General features: G+C 45.1%; 1 protein-coding gene across 1 annotated transcript in view; it reads left to right on the top strand.

The window, feature by feature from the left end:
- The window catches only part of epas1b (endothelial PAS domain protein 1b), a 160,640-nt gene that overhangs the window by 70,993 nt on the left and 69,505 nt on the right, over window positions 1-20,142 (top strand). Inside the window, exon 2 of the mRNA XM_078557169.1 lies at window positions 8,415-8,605. Coding sequence (XP_078413295.1) covers window positions 8,415-8,605 — 191 coding nt within the window. The remainder of the gene's footprint in view (window positions 1-8,414; window positions 8,606-20,142) is intronic.

Raw genomic sequence — 20,142 nt, 5'->3', positions numbered from 1 at the left:
AAACTTTTTTGCATTATTGTTGGGTGTGTCTGAATGTGGTTCATAGATTACCAGCAAATGGGTTACTGTAGTGCATTGATTAACAGTCTTGCAATGAAATAAGATTACTATATCTGTGCTGTCATGAGTTGTGTCACCTGGGAGATTATAATTCAGTGTTGCAACAAAAACCATTCCACTGAGTAACCTTTGGCTCTTTTAATACTGCGCTGCCAAAACATAACTATAATATGCAGGTGTACAGTAATAAAGTAGCCTATTTAGTTTAGAATATTGCCTCTGATATGAAGTGTACTATTGGCAACATGCACATACTGTAAATGTAGCAAGACCGGCACTCTTATCGGCAGTTGGCTGTCCTTAAGAGGATATTTCATCTGGCGCCTGCAATGGCATATATAACCAGTTCCTACCAGCATCACCAGGTTTGGGATTACCATTTCGTCTGCCTGTGATATCCTGCCCAACCGTGCGAGCAGTGAAACTGAGCTTTGCTGAAATGCACCTGCATAGAACATGTGCATGTGTGATTCTGTCAGTTGCACTGGAGCAATTGCACATGGGTGAACCAATTAGGTAGTGTCCTTAAATCCATTGAAAAACACAGCACAAGTTGTAATAAAAGCAATTCTGTAATGTACGTGAGGTATCATACATGTTACTTTGTGTGCTTTGGTAAGTTGGTAATTACCAATAATTGAAAAGAAAGCTAAGTGAAAGTACTCAATGGCAGCTAATACAAAGAAACACACATGAATAAGAGGTTACAGCTATTAACTCTGTTGAAGAAGACTCAATAACTTTGCCTATAAACAGCAGCAAAGAGGTAAGAGTAGGCAAAGGTACAGGCCTCCACCAAGGGTGGGATTTTATGCCTTCTGGGGGCTGGTTGGCAGATTGGGGGTATTAAATTGGGTGCAATGCCATGGGCACCATTCCTGGTGCCTACCTGCAATTTCGCCCATGGCAGGGGCGGCGTTGGGAGGCCTGTCTGCTTATGGGCCAATTGAGGTCTTAGGTGGCCAATTAATGCCCTCTTCCTGCCATTGCTGGAATTTAACCCTCAGCGGGCCAGCACCAAGTGTGTAGTCTGGCAGCTTTCACTTCACGGCTGGTGAGAGGCGTGGCGCGCGTACCTCCTTTATAGGCCCCCTGTTCTCATCGGAGGTCCACCCACCAAAATCTTCCAACCGTGTGTTGCTCCTCCCCTCTGTTTTGTCCACCGTGGCCCACCCCATCCCTGTCATCCCCTCATGGAGTGTGCTAGCCTCACCCCAGTTATACCTGCCCGTTTACATTGATTTGCGGCTCTAGCGATGATCGCTATTGCAGGCTGGATACAGTCCCAGCAGTGGCCACTGCTTCTGGGGTGCTGCTGGGACTATAAAACTGCAGGGGGCCCATAAAGGAGGTCCCATCCCCGTGCCCCTCACCAACCATGAAGTGAAAGTTACTGGACTGATTGGCAGCTCTCAGAGGCAGGACATCCTCCCACGATGGGGGTGTAAGTCTTGTCCTATGCCAATTAACAGATGTTAAAAACCTGCGTAGCACTCATGAGCATCGCCCGTAGGACATCGAGGAAGAAGTGCTGCACATTCGTGTGGGGCATAGTCAAGTCACTTTTTCTTGGCTGGCCTTCAGTGTCTTGCCGGGGCAAGGGCTCCAGTGCGGGTGAGGCCAGGGTGGGGGTGGGGGGCAAGGCAGCACAGACTGAAGGAAGAACTCAAGCATATGCTGGGGTTTGGGGGGAAGTCGGTGGGGGAGGGAAGAGGCCACACAGTTGGAAAAGCCTGTCAAAAGTGAGCATTCTTCTGCAGCTGAGACCAACCAGGGCCTTTAGACAACGCATGTCTTTTCTGCAGATGACCGAGAACCAGTGTTGCTGAAGACAGCGCATGTCTAGGGAACTGGCTGGTCACATATGGCCCCTGCTACAGGATTTGGTGCCACAGAGTCATGGAGGGCATCCACTGCAAGTGACCGTGAAAGCTCAAGTTTTACGCCAATGACTCCTTCCAGGGCTCCACGGGTGACCTGTGTGGGACCACATAAGCCTCCATGCACAAGTGTATCTAGGAGGTCACAGACACCATCTACGCAAAGGAACAGAACTTTGTACATTTCATCTGGGATCAGGAAAGCCAGGGAGCAAGAGTGCTGGGATTTGCACAGATCTCTGGTTTTCCACAGGTGCAGGGTGCCATTGACTGGACTCACGTGGTGCTTACCTCGCTGTGACAACAAGCAATCAACTACATTAACCACAAGGGCTTCCACACACTGACTGTTCAGCTGGTCTGATACCACCACAATCGAATCCTACAGTTTTGCGCATAATTCCCAGGGAGCGTCCACGACTCCTACATCCTTAGTAGGACTCAGATCCCTGACGTCTTCCAGGGTCCAGAGAGGCTGCAGGATTGGCTCCTCAGAGACAAGGGCTACCCACAGAGGATGTGGCTGATGACACCCATGCAGCAGCCTCAGGCTGCAGCAGAGCGATGTTATAATCAGGCTCGTGCCATTACCCGGATTTTGGTGGAGCAAAGGATACGCATTTTGAAAATTAGTTTCCGGTGCCTCAACAGGTCTGGTGGAGCACTGCAATACAGTTCACAGCGGATGTCGGTGCTTCATTGTAGCTTGTTGCATGCTCCACAACCTAGTGCTGTAATGGGGAGAGGAGCCGCACGTCTCCTCCGATGAGGAGGATGTCGAAGGGGATGCCGATGATGAGGTCTTCAGAGGCGAGGATGCCGGCGAGAGGCCATCGCACTGGCCAGATGAGGCAGGCGCGGTCAGGAGGCCCTGATGTTGCATGTTTCGTGGAGGATGATGACGAGATGCAATGAGGACAGTCCTGACATCTTCTCCTTGCATCTGTGAATGTTTGACTCCTGTGTGGCTGATGGCAGTGTACATACCCTCAATGCTCGGGCTCATGTCATGGAGATGCAGCGGAGACCCTAATAATTGCTAGATCCTGGGAGGATGATGACGACATACAGTGAGGACCCTTCATAGATCTTCACATGGCCTCTGAAAGCTTCTGACTCCTGGCTGGCTGAGGGCAGCTCACTTGCGCTCTGTGATCAGGGTCATATCATGGAGATGCAACCATGAAACTTTAAATTCACCTGATCCTTTGTCGGCCTTCAGCACCTGACCCCTTCAGGAGCACAGCATCACTGGTCATAGATGCTGAAGAGGTGGTGGGCCAGCCCCACCTCAAAGGTGCTGAGAACACACAGAGACAATGACTGAACTCTGTGACACCTGCCCATGACATTCTAGCAGCAATGACAAGCACTGTCGAGGTGCAGGCATCACTAATGTGTCAAGTAAGTGTGAAGCCGGACCATCACTTTAGTCTGAAGGTTGCACACTGCACAGGGAAGAAGCCCTGGACTGAGACACCTGCCTTTATCTTGTGCAGGAACCAAGGTTTCACATCTGAGTGACATGAACACTGCTCATCATAACAAGGAGCCACAGGCAAGGAGACATTCTTGGGAGTTTATTTACAATCATGAACATTAAGAAGAAGTGATTAACATCCATGCCCAGGCTGTGCAACTACATCTTCTAAACTTTCCTAACCCTGTCGCTACGTCTTTGTGATCCCCGGACATCCACTGCGGAGATGGAGGCAGCCTACTGACTGATATGCCCTGTCTGTGATGACCGTGACAGGTGTCCTCTGGAGAGCCGAGACCTGGAGAGCCCCAGCTTGCTTGGCAGTGACACCCTCCTCGGCCTGTGGAGCTGGAGCTGCTGGGGTCACAGGAAGAGGGGATTTGATTGAGCCGGACACTCCCAGAGTCACCTGCGTGGATGGCTCCGGTGGGTACACCTGCTGATCCTCCTCCCTATGGGTGCCCAAGGGCCCCTGGCTGACTCCTTGAAGTGAAGGGGAAGCTGGAGTGAGATCAAGCTGCCTGGCACCCCTCTTGTGTTGCCACTGCTGGAGGCCAACTATGGCATCAGCGATGGAGTTCAGCCCACGCAGCAGTGCAGGGCCGATGCTCTGGACCAAGGTCTCCATGGCGGTCGCCACCCTACCAGTGTTGACCTTGGTGCATTGGCACGCCAGTGCTATCACCTCACCTGAAACCTACATTGTGCCTTGCAATCTGAGGAGTGCAGCGGACATCCCTTCCTGATGTTCCCAAGCTTGCCTTTGCAGCTCCAGCAACTGAGGTACGACCAAGTCCAGAGGCTCATCATCTGACTTGGACTCAGCAGATTTCTGGCCTCCTGCAGCCCTCCGAGTGCCGGAAGCTGGGAAGTCCCTGCCAGTGGAGGGTGTGGGTGAGCGCTGTGGCAGGTCTTCAATTAGGGTGACATCAGATTCTTCTTCCGAGGTGCCTTGTGGGCATGAGTCAAGGACCTGTGTCATGGATCCCCCCCGGTTGCTTCCCTGATGTGCCTGTGAAAGCAAGGAGAGATAATTAGTGCATGGCAGGGGACTGCAGAACAGAGGAACTGAGTCACAGCATGGTTGTCTGATGAATGTTGCACTGCTGGATTCTCACTTGGTTGAGCAGCACCGACCTCACCGTCAGCACAGGAACGGTCCAGATCGACGCTGAATGACTCTATTTTCAAACTGTGTGAGGGCCTTGATGTCGGAATTCCTCCCCCAGTCTGCAACTTGTTGAGGTGTCAGAGATAAAATCGAGAGTGATTGATTTATTGCCAACTTCCTGCTTCACAGGCATTTCTGCTGGGCAGTCCATGCACCTGCCTGAATTCAGGGGAAATCTCATTAACTACACAATTCAGATTCCTGTGATAGACATTAAGTCAATTTTGAGGGCACACCGTTTTAGACACTGCGCTCGGTAAAACTGATGGTCAAGAGGAATTCTCCCAGAAAGGTAAGTGTCAAATTAATTTTGTGGAACCAGGAGGAGCAGAAGTGCTCCTTGTGGGTTCTGTAAGATTAACGTGGGCTGCTTCCATGTTGGACTCTCCCTCCTGCTATGATCGGTCTTCCTCTGGAACTAACCTTCTACCAGCAGGTGACCAACCTTCTGCCAGCTGGAGCCAGCAAAATGCAGCTGGGCATTGTTCGAGGCATGTGATTCCCTATTATGTTAATGAGGCCCCAAACTCAACATCATGGGCCTTCCAGCAATACAATTCTCTGTCCTTTAATTGGGACTTACAGCAGCTGCCCTTTAACACACTAATTTCTACCCAGAAATCAGAAATACAGGCATGTCAGCTAGAGATCAGATCCAAGGAAAACAGGTAGAGGAAAGGTTTTCAATGGATGCCAGGTGGGATTATTAGCCACACAATTTTCAGGTCCTTGCTCCATTTAAATCGTGTCACACAGGAGCTAAGCAGACCTGAAGAAAATTCTATTTTTTAAAAGTGTTAAAGCACAAGAAGTGGCAGAATGTCGACCTACATCAGCATTTATTTTAATTACATTTTATATGCTTCACCCTGAATATTTTGAATATTCATCAAATGTAAATTTCATATTGCTTTATGCAGTACTAATTGGATTTTGTTGGTTTCAGTGATTCCACTATAAATAAGATATATAATAAATATGATTTTTAGTCATACAGTGTATAATATATCGAAAAAATAGGTGGTTAGGAGTGAGCGCTAATCATGGCTGCAGCTGACATCGGAACAGTCAAATTTGGTCATTTTTTGTCATTCAAATCATTCGGTTTGTTGTTCGCTGATTTGATGAGTAGAAAGAAACAGCATTCTGAAGGCAGTGTGCTGTAGTATGTTGGTGATGGGCCCAAGTGATTCAAAAGGATATTAAAACCCTTAGTGAGAAAACTATCGAAAGATTACAACATCATGTTAATGATAGAAGGTGTTTAAGAAGTAGTTTTCTCACTTTGCATGATTATCTATTAAACAAACCCCAATGGAATTAATTATCCAAACATTTATACTTTAGGGAAAAAGGGGACCATTTTGCTTAGTTAAAACCCCCAGGCAAGTACTAATCCTTATCCTACTAATTAAATAAGAATTGTGTTTGCCTGGTTCATTGACATTTGCTAACTTCTGTAATTTTAAATTTGGTATGCTGGTATTACCTTCGTTCCCTTTAGTGTTCTTGTAAATTTGAGCAAAATTAGTCAACAGTGCCATCTTTTGTGAGGCTACTTTTAAAATTGAAAGAATGTACTATTTGAGTGAAGGTTTGTGCTCATTGAGGCTCTTGGGGCGTAAGGGAAGACTTTCCAATTTCAGGTTTCCAGTGTCACTAGCAAGAGTTCACAGGCCAGGCAAATCACAGTTTTAAAAGTAAAGAAAAAATATTGTGATTTCATGGAGGTGAGATCTGACCACTGTAATGAGATACTACTAATGGATGCATTTGATCGAAAATCCTCTCTCATGAAGTGCTAATCCATTTATTTCATAGGATAACTTATGAGATATATTTTTGGAACTAGACTTTATACATTGAAAAACTGATTGAGCCAAAATGGAATTTGATAATTTAGTAAATATCTTGGATAGTTGCATCCCAAGATAATCGCCCTAAACTGGTATTAACAATTCCATTGATTTGATGTCAAGGATTTGACTGTACAGAGACTTTGTGGCATTGTCACGTTTGGTTATTTGACCTGGGTTTAAATCCAACGCAGAATAATGCCTTTCTCTGGGGATTCTTTATATAATGCTTGGTTAGTCTTAGTCTCCAGATGGGTAAGGACACAGAATGTAAAGCTATCCATAATCCAGCAGTAATTGACACTAAATTGTCAAACTAATTTGGAAAGCTATAAAGATGGTAGATGTGGAAAATGCTTATATTCAATCACGTGTAATAGGAGGTGCTTTTCTGAGGATGGGGTTAAGAACATGTTGGGAGCGAGAGAAGGATATTTTGCTCTACATCTGACTCTTGGGAGTACTTGAAGCTATCCAAAATGGTCAACGTGTTCCAGTACTTGGCACCAACTCCCCTTATTTTGTGCAAAGTGCTAGTTTGGCACTTGGCTTGAACGCACCTGCTGTCAGTGAAAACCAGTTGGGCTGAATTATACGAGGCGCCAGATTATCTGCCACCCCTCACTAAAAATTCAGGGTAGAGCCTGCTGAGGGGAACAGCAGCTGTCCAGCAGCCATTTAAACACCAATTGGCCATTAATAGGCTGGAGATGGGACTGCTGCCCTTCTGAACCAGGAAGTCCCACTTCAGAGAGCTGCCGGGCAATCAAGCAGCTCTCCAGCACTTTGGGACAGAGGTGTCCGGTGTCCGATAGGACTTGTGGTCTTGCCAGGTGCCAAGCTGGCAGGCTGCGATGAGGGGAATTGGGGTTTGAGAGGCCAAAGAGGAAGGGGGGCAAACTGGGGGAACTGGGTAAAGTGAGCCTTCTGATGGGCCCGAGGTCCTGTTAAAGAAGGACCCCTGCCCCGCCCACCAGTAGCCCAAGCAGGGACCCTGCCGGCCTGGCTGCTTGACGTGGGCCGTTCCTGCTGCCATTTAAAGCCTGGCAGTGGTCGGATGAGACCCTTAAGCGGGCATTAAGTGTCCACTAAGGCCGCTCGCTGGCGGGTGGGCTGCCTGATGCCATCCTCAATGCTCGGACAATTGCGGTGGGGGCAAGGTGAGTGGGCAGGCCACCTGCTGGATTTAATGAGCCCCCTCCCCCACCTTCAAACCTGTTGGCGGAGGTGCGTTAAACCCAACCCATTGTTTTTTTCCAACATTCATAACACGTAGTGGAACTAATAAAATTGAATACATTGTGAATGTAAATCCAGTATTGCATACTGTGTGAAGGTTTCCTCTGTGCACAAGATTAACCATAGACATTTTTACAATGATTTTGATTTAGCACAGAGAAAAATATCACAAAAAAGTTTTGAGTTGTTTATTGAGGCAGACCAACATCCCCCATTTACAAAAATAAAATTGAATACATCGTACATATTTCCTCAGCTCTGATGAAGAGTCATATGGACTCGAAACGTTAACTGTATTCCTCTCTGCAGATGCTGTCAGACCTGCTGAGTTTTTCCAGCTATTTTTATTTTTGTTCCCCATTTACAACTTCTCTTTCAAGTTACATGGCCATCAGGTAAAAGTTGTACAAAATCATGCAGCGAATAATTTTAATGAGTGTGGGTTGTGAACTAGGGGTTGAAGCATCTGGGGGCATGAAGATGTCAACTCCACCCTCTGATGGCATCAATTTAAGCTTAGGTCCCAGGGGAGGCAGAGGGTGGACTATTGGTAGGCAAAGATTGGGCGGCCTGGAGGTACCTGCAGGTATGTTGTTAGTTCTGGACTTTGGGATAAGCTGACAGAAGCTTCTGTCTACATAATTAAATAAACCTGATTTATGTTACTGTGATGTTATTTGGTATTTTGTTTGAGTGCCCTTAATTAAACTTGCAATGTTTGTTTTCAGAAGTAACTCGGAGAGAAGGAAGGAGAAATCGAGGGATGCAGCAAGGTGCAGAAGGAGCAAAGAGACAGAAGTGTTTTATGAGCTGGCTCATCAGCTGCCACTGCCACATAATGTCAGTACGCACCTGGACAAAGCATCTATCATGCGCCTGACAATTAGTTTCTTACGTACCCGCAAACTTTTGAGTTCAGGTAAGATTGACAAGAAAAGAATCCTTAATTATTACAAAGTACAGTTAAGATAATACAAAATAAATTAAGGTTAAAAGTAAACTCTATTATATATCAGTGCAAAACTTTGTTCTGTCACAGAGTCCCATCACAAGCTGGTTGTATATTATGAGCCCAGTTTTATGAAACTGTGCTCCTGGTTGAGAAATTTTTTGCAGAGATCAAGAATTCCGGTGCCACTCCACTTGTTTTTCACCTATTAAAATGAGAGGACAGAAGATCGGGAGAAGCATGCAGTTTTCCCAATACCTGCTGCTGGAACGCAAGACTTTCCCTCCTCCAATTTTCTGATGTGTGTCGTTGGTGAACCAGGAGCACTGTAGCATAGGGAAGGATTTTCCCCTCGTCGGGGGGCATGGCAGGCGGGCCCGGGAGTGGCCATGAAACGGTCTGCCACCCGTTATCGGGCTCCAACCGCGATTTCATGCTGGCTGGCCAACTAATAGCCAGCAACTACATGTCAGTCAGTTTAACCTCAGTGGTGGGAAAGCTTTTAGCAACAATAATTTGGGGTAAAATTAATAGCCGCTTTGCCAAATACAGGTTAATTAAGGAAAGCCAACACAAATTTGTTATGAGCATGAGGATATGGTGGTGTTGTGGTAATGCCACTGGACTAGTTATCCCTGGGGACACAGGGTCAAATCCCACTGTGACAGCTGTGAATTTAAATTCAATTAATAATTCTGTAATTGAAAGCTGGTCTCAGTAATTGTGACCATGAAGCTATTATTGATTGTCATAAAAACCCTTCTGGTTAAATAATGTCCTTTAGGGAAGGAAATCTGCCATCCTTACCTGGTCTGGCCTCCATGTGGCTCCAGACCCACTGCAATATGGTTGACTCTGAAATGACCTAGCAAACCACTCAGTTCAAGAACAATTAGGGATGTGGCAACAAATGCTGGTCTTGCTAGCGATGCCCACATCCCATGAAACAATAAAGGGGAAAAGAAGAGCAAATCATGTTTAACTAACTTGCTTTAGTTAACTTTTTTGAAGAGGTTACAGAGAGGTTTGATGAGGGTATGCAGTTGATGTGTTGAACATGAACTTCCAAACGGAATTTGATAAAGTGCTACATATCAGGCTTGTCACCAAAGTTGAAGCCCAAGTGACAGATGAAATTTAATGCAGGGAAGTGTGAAGTGATTTATTTTGGTAGGAGGAACAAGGAGAGGCAGTGTAAAATAAAGGGCCTATTTCTAAAGGGGGTGCAGGAGCAGTGGGGATTTGGAGATATATGTGTGCAAGTCGTTGAAGGTAGCAGGGCAGGTTGAAAAAGTGGTTAATAAGTGTACTGGATTCTAGGCTTCGTCAATAGGGACATTGAGTTCAAAAGCAAGGAATTTATGATGAAAAAGCAAAATACTGCACATGCTGGACATGTGAAATAAAAACAGAAACTGCTGGAAATGCACAGCAGGTCTGGCTGCATCATGGAGAGAAACAGAGTAAAGGTTTCAGGTTGTGACCTGTTCTGATGAAAGGTCACGACCTGAAACGTTAATTCTTATTTCTCTCCACAGCTACTGCCAGATTGGCTGTGTATTTGCAGAATTTTCTGTTTTTATTTCTGAAGTTATGGGGCAGAATTCTGCCCTCGTCGGGTAGGCTCGGTGGGGGCAAGCGGGAGCGGTTGGGAAATCAACTGCCACCCGCAATTGGGCCACGACCGTGATTTCACGCTGGTGGGCCAACGAAGACCTGCCTAGTGTGAAATGCGTGCTGTATCTCTCAGCGCTGCCTGTGTGGAGGGAGAGGGGTGGGGAGGGCAAGCTTGGAAGTTCGTGCAGGTGCGCACAGGAAAAGCTCCCTGAGGCACAGAGCTGCCTCTGGGAGATAAAGATTTTTGAAAATGATAAAGAAAGATTTTTAAAATGTTAATAACATGTCCCCTCATATGATCCTGTCACATGAGGGGACATGTTACAAATTAGTGTAAAAATTTAGAAATTTTTTTTTAAATCACTCACCCGTGGATGAGGTTTCACAAAAAATGCAAAGGTCGCTTGGCCTTTTTGACTGTGCGCCAACCATTAGGTTGGACGGGCAGCGAAAAATTTCATTCAATTAGATCTTTAATGGCCTTAATAGGTCTGATAATTGTCAGCAGGCGCGCTGCCAACTCCTGTGCGCGCCCGCCGACCGAAATATCGCATGAGTGCGCAAGGACATTGGGACGCTCACCCGTCATCATCGCACGTTATTTTACGCTCATTCAGGTCAGGCGCACGCCCGCCCAACGAGTGAAAAATTCTGCCCATGGTGAACCAGTATGAAACCTTGCTTCAGCATCAGCTGAGTATTGTGTCCAATTCTAGACGCTGCACTTTAGGTAGGATGTGAAGGCATTTGAGAGAGTTGGAAAAGATTCACAAGAATGATTCCGGGGATGAGGAATTTCAAATACATGAATTGATTGGCGAAGCAGGGATGCTCTTCTTGGAGCAGAGAAGATTAAGAGCAGATTTGGTAGAGAGGTTGGAAACCTGTGCAATGTAAATAGGGTGAAACTATTCCTGTTGGTGAAAGGAATGAGAACCAGAGGACACTGATTTAAGGTGATTGGCAACAGAAGCAACGGTGACGTGAGGAAAAACCTTTTTATGCAACAGGCGGTTAGGATCTGGAATGTTCTGCCGGAGGCAAATTCAGTCAAGGTCTTCAAAAGAGAATTGGATAACTATCTGAAATGAAAAAGATTGCAAGGCTGCAGGGAAAAGGCAGGAGAATGCGACGAGGTCAGTTGCTCTTCCAGAATCTGGCATGGACATGACAGGCTGAATGGCCTCCTACTGTGCTGTACCCATTTATGATTCTGTCAGTAAAGATTTTGTAGCTAAGTGATTTTAGTGCATAAAACAGAGTATTTCATATTTGAAAATAGATGCAGAAATCAGGTGCATACCACAGAGGTAATTTTGTAGCAAAAATAATTGTGATGGAAATTTTCCAATTGTATGGAACCTTTGTCCACTGGCAGAAAAATTTAAAAATTCCAGGTAGGCTGCCAGTGATTCTTTTTTCCATCAAACTCACTGGATGGAAGGTTGTAGGCACTGTTTCTGCTCTTTCCTGATAAGTGCTGTCAGAATGTGAGGTTCCTCCCTGCCTGTGCCTACTCCGAAAGTCACAACATTACCCCCAATAAGTAAACAAATAAATCAGAAAATTACTCTTCACAAGTGATGCACACAAATTGTGTTATAAAAGTGGTGGTTGGTGCATGTTATATGCTGAAATCTACAGTAGTTTTTATTTAATTAGCATTCCCTCCCTGCCAACATTATTGTCAAGCTTTGATTAGCAGTGAAAGGCTGCTTTTTAAAATACATCTTGTGCTTTTCCCTTTCTTGCATTGCTAAAATTATGAAAGATATTCGATAATGGGGCGACAACAGAAATGTTTTGTTTTGCTTATAATTCTTACACTCTACAGAGAGAGGAGTATGCACGATGTAATGCTAAGCCTCTATCATTCTAAACGGGGCACTGAAAAGTGTGATGATTGCATGTAGGTGATTCTCCCTCTATTTTCACCTCCCTCCCTGCAGGCTGGTATGTGGTTATGGTCAGTACATAAGTATGTGGGAGGACTGGGGCTGCAAGCCCAGGACCCAGCACCGTGGTGCAGCATTTTGGTGCTCCAATCTAACAGCCAATTAGAACTTTTAGAAGAAAACCATTAAAATGTCTTACGATTTTTGCTGACAGGTAAATCAGGGAATTGTAACTGCCAGGACTATAATTGAAAAGTGCCAGCAATTCCTCTGCTAATTTATTTTTTATACCCGTACAAATTATACATTTTATCTCCTCCGAGACTAGAAATCTAATAAAGATAATGAAAACAATTTAACCCCAGGAATTTTCCCAGCCCGATTCTTTGATTTTAAACAGCTTATAATAGAATTATCTCTAGGTTTTGAATTCCTTTATGGCGCCAAATCAGTAGATAACAAAAGATTTTTTCTTTCTCTGCGGCCAGTCACTGTATATTATTCATATCTTTAAGAAAAATAACTGATATCTGGGCCTATGTTTTAAAAATGTATTTTTTGGGGATAGCCCAATAAGGTAGTGAGGTGCTCTAATAAGGCATAGCTTTATGCTAGGTATATCTCACAAAGTGGGTTTCTAGTTTAAGGTGGGGTGTTTTGGGGTAGTGACATATCAATCAGGAGAGAAAAAGGGAAAATCAAAAAATACTTCAAATTACACAGCTGTTATGACTTTCCATAGGAAAGAATTTTATGCCCCCCCCCCCTCCCCCCCAACGGCAGGTTTGCCTTACTGCCATCCTCCCACCTGGCCCAACCTGTCCTCAATCTTACAGGGGCATGATTGTCAATTGCCCCCAGTTGGGACCCTTAAGTGGCTAATTAATGGCCACTTAAGGGCCATTACCCACATGGCCTCAATTTTGTGGCTAGTGGGAGGAGGTCAGGGATGGGGAAGGGGAAAGCCCAGTAGGTTACCTTACGTGGGGCCTGGGTGGGAAAGTTGAGGTTGTGTCACCCCCGTGGGCCTCCTTTCTTGATCAGGGACCCCACCTAAGTCTGCTCCCTCCCTCCCCCCAGCCTGTCTGTCAAGGCCCCCAGCCCTTCTTGCCCCCACCCATCCCCTTGGGCCTGTCCCACCATGACCCTCTCCCACCCCCACCCCTCCCCGCCTGCACCAGTACTTCCCTGCATCCTGGCATCCGGAACTGATCTGAGGGACTGCCTGTAGTCCCAGCAGCGGCCCAATCAGATTAGCCAGCAGCTCTATTAGCCAGTTCTTCCACCCAAATGAGGGCTGGAAGTCTCACCTCCAACCAATTAATACCTCTTGGAATGTTAAGTGGCTGCGGGACGGCCTGCATGGCCGGGGTGGGGTACGGGAGGTGGGGGGGGGTGGGTCGTAGTGGGATATGTTCCCCACTGATTCTTTGGGTAGGGAACCCCACCACCTGCTAAATTCTGCCCACAATATCTCATTGAAGTGTATATAAAAACCTAGACTTAGGATGCTTGCTTACCCTCTCAGTTTAGACAGTATAGGTAAATTTTAACCCCCCAAAACAGGTGAGCTGGGTTGGGTGGAAGTTAAAGTGTTAATAATTTGATTTCTGTCACCGAACCGACCTACCTCTGGTAGATAGGGGCACAGGTAGCCCACTTGCTCCCAGAAATCAATTTAAATTGGTAATTTAAATATTATACTGAGGCTGCATGCCTCATATTTATGCACCTTTGCAAATTTAACTCTGGAACTCACTGACAAATGAGACTTCCAAGGAAAGCCGGTAACTACAGGGAGGCGAGGACTGTTGAATCGAGGAAGTGAGCATATTTCCAGTTAAGTGCTGGATCCAGCATAACCACCTCGCCAATCCCACGCAATCAGATTGTTCTGGCTTCCCCCGATACTCCCTCACCTGAGGCTCCGACCTTGTCTCCCTGCCCATCTCCCAACCCTGACAATCCGCTCCTTCAGGCTTCTGAGTTAAAACTCCACAGCATGCAGGGAAACCTGGGCTTCACACGCAGTCCCAGGACCTCTCGCTCCCACTGGGTCAAACATTAAACCACTCCTCCCCTCCACTTATGGGGTTTCCTGAACAAGGGAAAACAGTAACAAATGTGAAAAAAGGAAGTAAAAAAAGGAAAGACCCTACATAAATATTGACCAGGATACTGCAGAGAAATCCCCTGTTCTGAAATAATACCATGGGATCTTTTACATCCTTCTCAGAGGGAAAATAGTACCTCAGCTTAATGCCTCATACAAAAGATGGCACTTCCAACAATCTAGCATTTGTTCAGTACTGTACTGAACTGTCAGCAAAACATAATTTAAAAAATAATTCTAACATGGAGTTTTAAATGTTCACAAAGGAGGAGTCAGTGGCCCGAATTTTTGCTCCTGGTTCGGGACAATTCCCAGCTCCTGAAACTCAACCAAGGAAAAAGTGCCCAGACGTTTGGATTTTTGGTCTGTGGGGTGCAGATGAAAATGGGAGTCATGGTGGGAAAGAGTTCAGAGGCTTCTGGCTACAGAGGCAGGCTGGGCGGAATGCTTGCTTCGGTGCTCCGGCACTTTGTGGAAGATGTCAAAAAATGAATAAAACAGGAAACAGCCCTCCAGTCCTCACCCCTCACATCCTCTCACCTCCCCACATACTTCCCATGCCCATCCATGCCAATCCACACCACCTCACACCCTTCACCCACCCCATGGCCCTTCATAGCCCTTATGCCAACTTAGTGTCAACTCATGACCACCCATGCGCCCCCCCGCCACCACCATTTGCCCTTACACCTTCCATGTCAACTCACCCAGTGTGGCTTGGGCAGACCTCAGGACCCATGTTGAGTTTAAATAAAGTTCTTAAGTGTCTATTGATAAATTCACTATTGAAAAAAAAAACACTCTCATTGATAATGATCATTCATTACATTTAAATTCCTTTAATCCCTTATGAAAATGAGGATTTGTATTCAGAGTCCCAATTCAAAGAGTTTATAACCACTTGGAGTTGTCAATCAAACTGTGAACTGACAGGCACCCAAGTGTGATAATAATAGGTTGTCAAATCAGTCATACAGAACTAAGGCTTATGCAACAAACAGTGTGAAATAGCAGGCACTGATTTTTTTTAAACTGCAGACAGATTTTTTAATATTTAAAGGGCAGGACATTTAAATGTATTGAAAGCTTGACAGTGCTTTTAACAGTTCTTTTGACAGTTCTCTTGACAGTTCCAATGAACTTGACAGTTCCAATGAGTTTATGCACTTTTTATGCACAGTCATGTCTACTTTTAACAAAACTAAAGGGCACCTTACCTGTCCAAAAGGGCAGCTTACCTCTCCCAAAGGTTACCTTATCTCTGCCAAAGGGCACCTGACCTCCCCGAAAGGTATCCTGGGACCATATCCAAAAGGGTAGCTTACCTCTCCAAAGAACTCCAACAGCTTTAGGCCTTTCCTCCAGTGTCTAGAGTGCACAAGTCATGTTTGGACATCCCACTAGCCAAAATCTGACCTGACTGAGGCAGCTGCATTTTAACATGTGCAGTTGCCTCCATGAACCACGGAAAGCCTCTTCGCCTGCATGAAAATTCTGGCCAGTGTAATCACTTATCTAATCCAGAATTAAAATTGAGATCTTTTCTTTCTTATCTTCATCCGTCCTCATTCCGAGGAATCATGAAGAATCTTTCTTCACTGATTTCTATTCTCCGCTGCCCACAGCCTGTCCCATAGAGGGGACCGTTCACATTCTGATATTATCCATCCATGCCATCTTAGGTCTTCCTTGTACACATTTTCCAGATGTTTTGCCTTGCATTACCTCTTTTTCCAAACACTCCCCTCCTGTTCACATCGCATGTCCAAAATATGTAAGCTTCCTTGGGATATCATTATCTGAAACAAGTTCCCCTTAACACCAGCTTTCTCAAGCACCCACTCATTTGTCCACATGGCCATCCATGACACACATAATATATGTCTGAGTCCTTTCATTTCAAATGCTCTTCTTTGAGCTTCGCCACTCTTCTTGATGGTCCAGCTCTCGCAGCCACACATCGTCACTGGCCACACAAGGACTTTCAGAAGATGAATTTTCATTGTAATCGAGATGCTGTGGCTACACCATACTCTTCTAAGTGAGTTCACAATGCCATCATCCTGTTGAGTCCAGTCCGAATTTCTTTGGTAGACTGCATCTTCCATGATGAGTGACTCAAGATAGTGGAAGGGATCAACCTATTCAAGGGAAACTCCGGTGATCAGAATCTTTCATGTCTTTCCACCCGTCCCCATCGCCGTTGCGTTGTCAACATTGATCAGGAAACTGTACTTCCTGTTAATTTGATCAAGACAATCTACTAACTCCTGTAGCTCCTCCACTGAATTAACGAGCAGAAAAATGTCGTCAGCACATTAAAGATTTGAAACTCGCCGCCTGTCTATTGGTATCCCACCTTTATATCCATCAAGTGTCTCTGTCATAACCATTTCTGCTCGGACGTTGAATAAATATGGTGAGAGCGCACACCCCCGTCTAACACACTTATTGGCTCTGAACCATTTTGAGAGGGTGCCAGCAACTCTGACTCTAGCTCATTGCTTGGCTAGCAAATCGATTAAATGTAGTGGGTATCCTATATCTAACATTATCAACCAGAATTTCTCATGCAAAACCGAATCGAATGCTTTCTCAAAAGCAATGAAGCACACGTATATATTGGCTGCTGATGTTCTTGGACTTTGCGCATTATGATTCTAAGGTTAGGGACTTGATCTCTGGTTCCTCTTCCACGCTGAAATCAAGCTTTCTCATCAGCAATCTCACTCTCTGTCTTTTTTGGGATCCGTTCGGAAAGTGAAGACAAAAAGTAAAACTGCAAATGCTGTAAATAAAACATAAAATGGTCAATGTATACAGCAAATCAAAAGCACCTGAAGGGTAAGGATAGTTTAACGGCCCAGATGTTCATAGCCTAGCTTTCCTTTCTTGGATTCTGACCAATTTGCTGTTCATTTCCAGTACTTTTTTGTTTTAATGCCCTCTAACCACAAACAATAAAGATGTTTCATACAATAATTCAATGAAACAATAGTAAAATAGATGAAGATTTTCATATATATTAGTACTTTGTGAAACGAAACAAAATGTTATGTTCCCAAAGATTGCCTTGTGAAGGCAAATCACAAGAGAATTGAAAGTAAAAGGGAAGCATGATGAACTGATTCACAAAATCATTCTGCCCATTACAGTGTGAACGATGAGTGAGTATAGCTGGCACCAGGGAAGCTTGTTTATAAATTTGTCTATGAAATGTTGTTTGTGCTTGCACAGTTTATTGTGCACTGTTAATGTTAAGTTGTATAATGAGTTCAGGGGCAAAAGGAAACTGGGTTTGAGAGTTCCAGGGCCAGAATTTTATGTCCCACGGGCGGCCGCGTGCCCAACTCGTCTGGCTGTGAAATAGCGCGAGATGATGTCGGGTGAGCATCCCAATACCATTGTGTACTCGCACGATATCTCAATCAGCGGGCGCACGTGGCAGTTGGAAGCGCGCCTGCCAATAATTAAGTGGGCAGTTAAGCCCAATATCAGGAGGCAATTGAAAGCGATTTTTTGTGGCCCGTACACTTACATGGTTGGCGGACAGGCCAATCGGCCAGGCGGCCTTTACATTTTTGCTCAAACTTTGATCCAGGGCGGAATGAAATCCCCGTGGGGAAAATAAAAAGAAATATCTGGGGACTGGTTTTAATGAGGTATGCTTTCAGGTTCTTGATTGTGCTGAATGGACATATTTTGCAGCATTTTTGTTGTTTCGTTTATTCTGTGGAAGTCTGCAGCTCCCTGAGGCAGCCGTCTGCCTTCAGGGAGCTCACTGGCACCCGTGGTGGTGTCGGTGCCCACCCTCTTCCCGCAGTGCTGAGCCTTTTTTCAGCGCAAGTTTCATGTTGTCTGGCCTTTAATTGGCCAGCCAGTGTGAAATCGCGGTTCGGGGCCGATCGCGGTCGAGGGCTCGTTTCCCGTCCATTCTTGGGCCCACCGATCGCGCGTGCCCGAAGAGCGAAAGATTCAGGCCCAGGAATCTTAATTCAGTGAACTGCTCAAAACATTATTCATTGATACTGAAAAGCTCTTGATTCAGTCTTACGTGAGGTAACCTATTTATGTGATGAGGACTTCTAACAGTTGTTCTCCAATGAAATTCAGAAATTACCACCAAAGTGATAATGCATTAGTTTCTACTTTTGACTTCAAAGTAAATCCATTAATGATATATTTTACTTTCCAACCATGCACAACTTGACATGTTGCTGTTTAAATAGCTTGATAATGTGGAGATTAATCCATGATCCAAGAACATGACTAGCAAAGATACACCAGGAATAGAAAATGATAGGGGAAAATTAATTTTCAGATGCTGCATTAACTGTACTATTTCAAGATGAATTATAAACACAGCTGGTTTTCCATTGCTCCATGATGCTGCTACACCACAGAGTGGCAGGATGTGGCTAACGGGACACATAGGGTGGAATTTTCATTCCTGGGTCAGGAGCGCAGAGTCAGAAAAATTACCTGCTCTGCAAACCGGACTCAGCACTTCGGGTGCTGAACCAGCCCACCCGGGTGCTCTGGGACTTTGTTCCAGTTACAATTAAAAACAAGAAAACAAAAAACAGCCCCCTAGCCCTCACACCCTCATACACTCCATCATACTCTCCATGCTGCATCCATGCCAACTCATACCCCCACTCACCTCCCCATGACCCGTTATATCCTCTATGCCCACCTCTGCCCCCTACCCATCCCCATGGCCTTCATACCCTCCATGCCAACCTATGCACATCTACCCACTCCCCATGGCTTGTTATAACCCAATGCCAACTTAGTGCCAACTCGCACCAACCCATGACACCCCACCATTTTGCCCTTACATCTTCTATGCCAATTCACCCAATATCCACCTCATTGGGTGACCTCAGGAGCCAAGGTGAGATGAAATAAAATGAAGTTCTGAGTGTCTATTGCAGACTTCACTTTAAAAAAAACTCTCATTCATAAAAATTCATTCAATACATTTAAATTCGTTCAAGTGCTTAATCCCAAATAAAAGCCAAATATATTCTTCAAGTACTTAATCATTTATGAAAACAAACACTGTATTCAAAGCCCCACATCAAAGACTGTCAATCAAACTGTGAATTTACTGTGATAATGATAGGTTGTGGAATCAGAAATGCAGCACTAACCCTATAACGATAACCCCCAGGCTTATGTCAACAGACAGCTAGTGTTATTTCATGCAGCCAAGCAGGCTGGGCTTTTTCAAAAAAATTAAAAGGCTTGGGGATTTAAATGAACTGACAGCTTGACAGTTCCACTGAACTTATCCACTTTTTACGCACATTCATGTCTAATCTTACAAATCCCAAACGGCGCCTTTTCTCTCCAAAAAGGGTATTCTACCTCTCCAAATAGCTCCGGCAGTTTTAGACCTTTTCCTCAAATGTCTAAAGCTACGAGTTGTATTTTGGACACCCCATTACGAAAATTGGATCTGTTTTAAGGCAGCTGAACTTTTACATGTGCAGCTGCCTCCATGAACAATGCATGTGTAAACTACAACTTACCCTGTTCCCCTCCCCCGCGGACCTCTGGATTCGGACCTCCAGAGCCATTTTGGCTACGATATGGAATCCTTCTGGCTTTGTGAAAATTAGAGCCAAAGTGAGTTTCCAGTCTCAACTGTGGAAAGGTGTTGAGCAAGAGACTCTCGAAAGGCAGGCACCAACAGATGTATCTCATAAGCTGACTCACTTCCTAATTTTCTCTATGTTTAGAGTGATGCTTCTTTAAACCATTCTAGTGAGACAAGCAGCTCTATGCAGTGAATCACATGGTGCAATGTTTTACTTCACCAGTATCTAAATATTGAATAATGCATAACTTGGACTAAAAATGACAGGTTTAATGAC

Source organism: Cetorhinus maximus, chromosome 14, assembly GCF_964194155.1.
Source record: "Cetorhinus maximus chromosome 14, sCetMax3.hap1.1, whole genome shotgun sequence".
NCBI lineage: Eukaryota > Metazoa > Chordata > Chondrichthyes > Lamniformes > Cetorhinidae > Cetorhinus > Cetorhinus maximus.
Note: the sequence above shows the minus strand (reverse complement) of the source record. Positions and strands in the feature narration are given on the sequence as shown.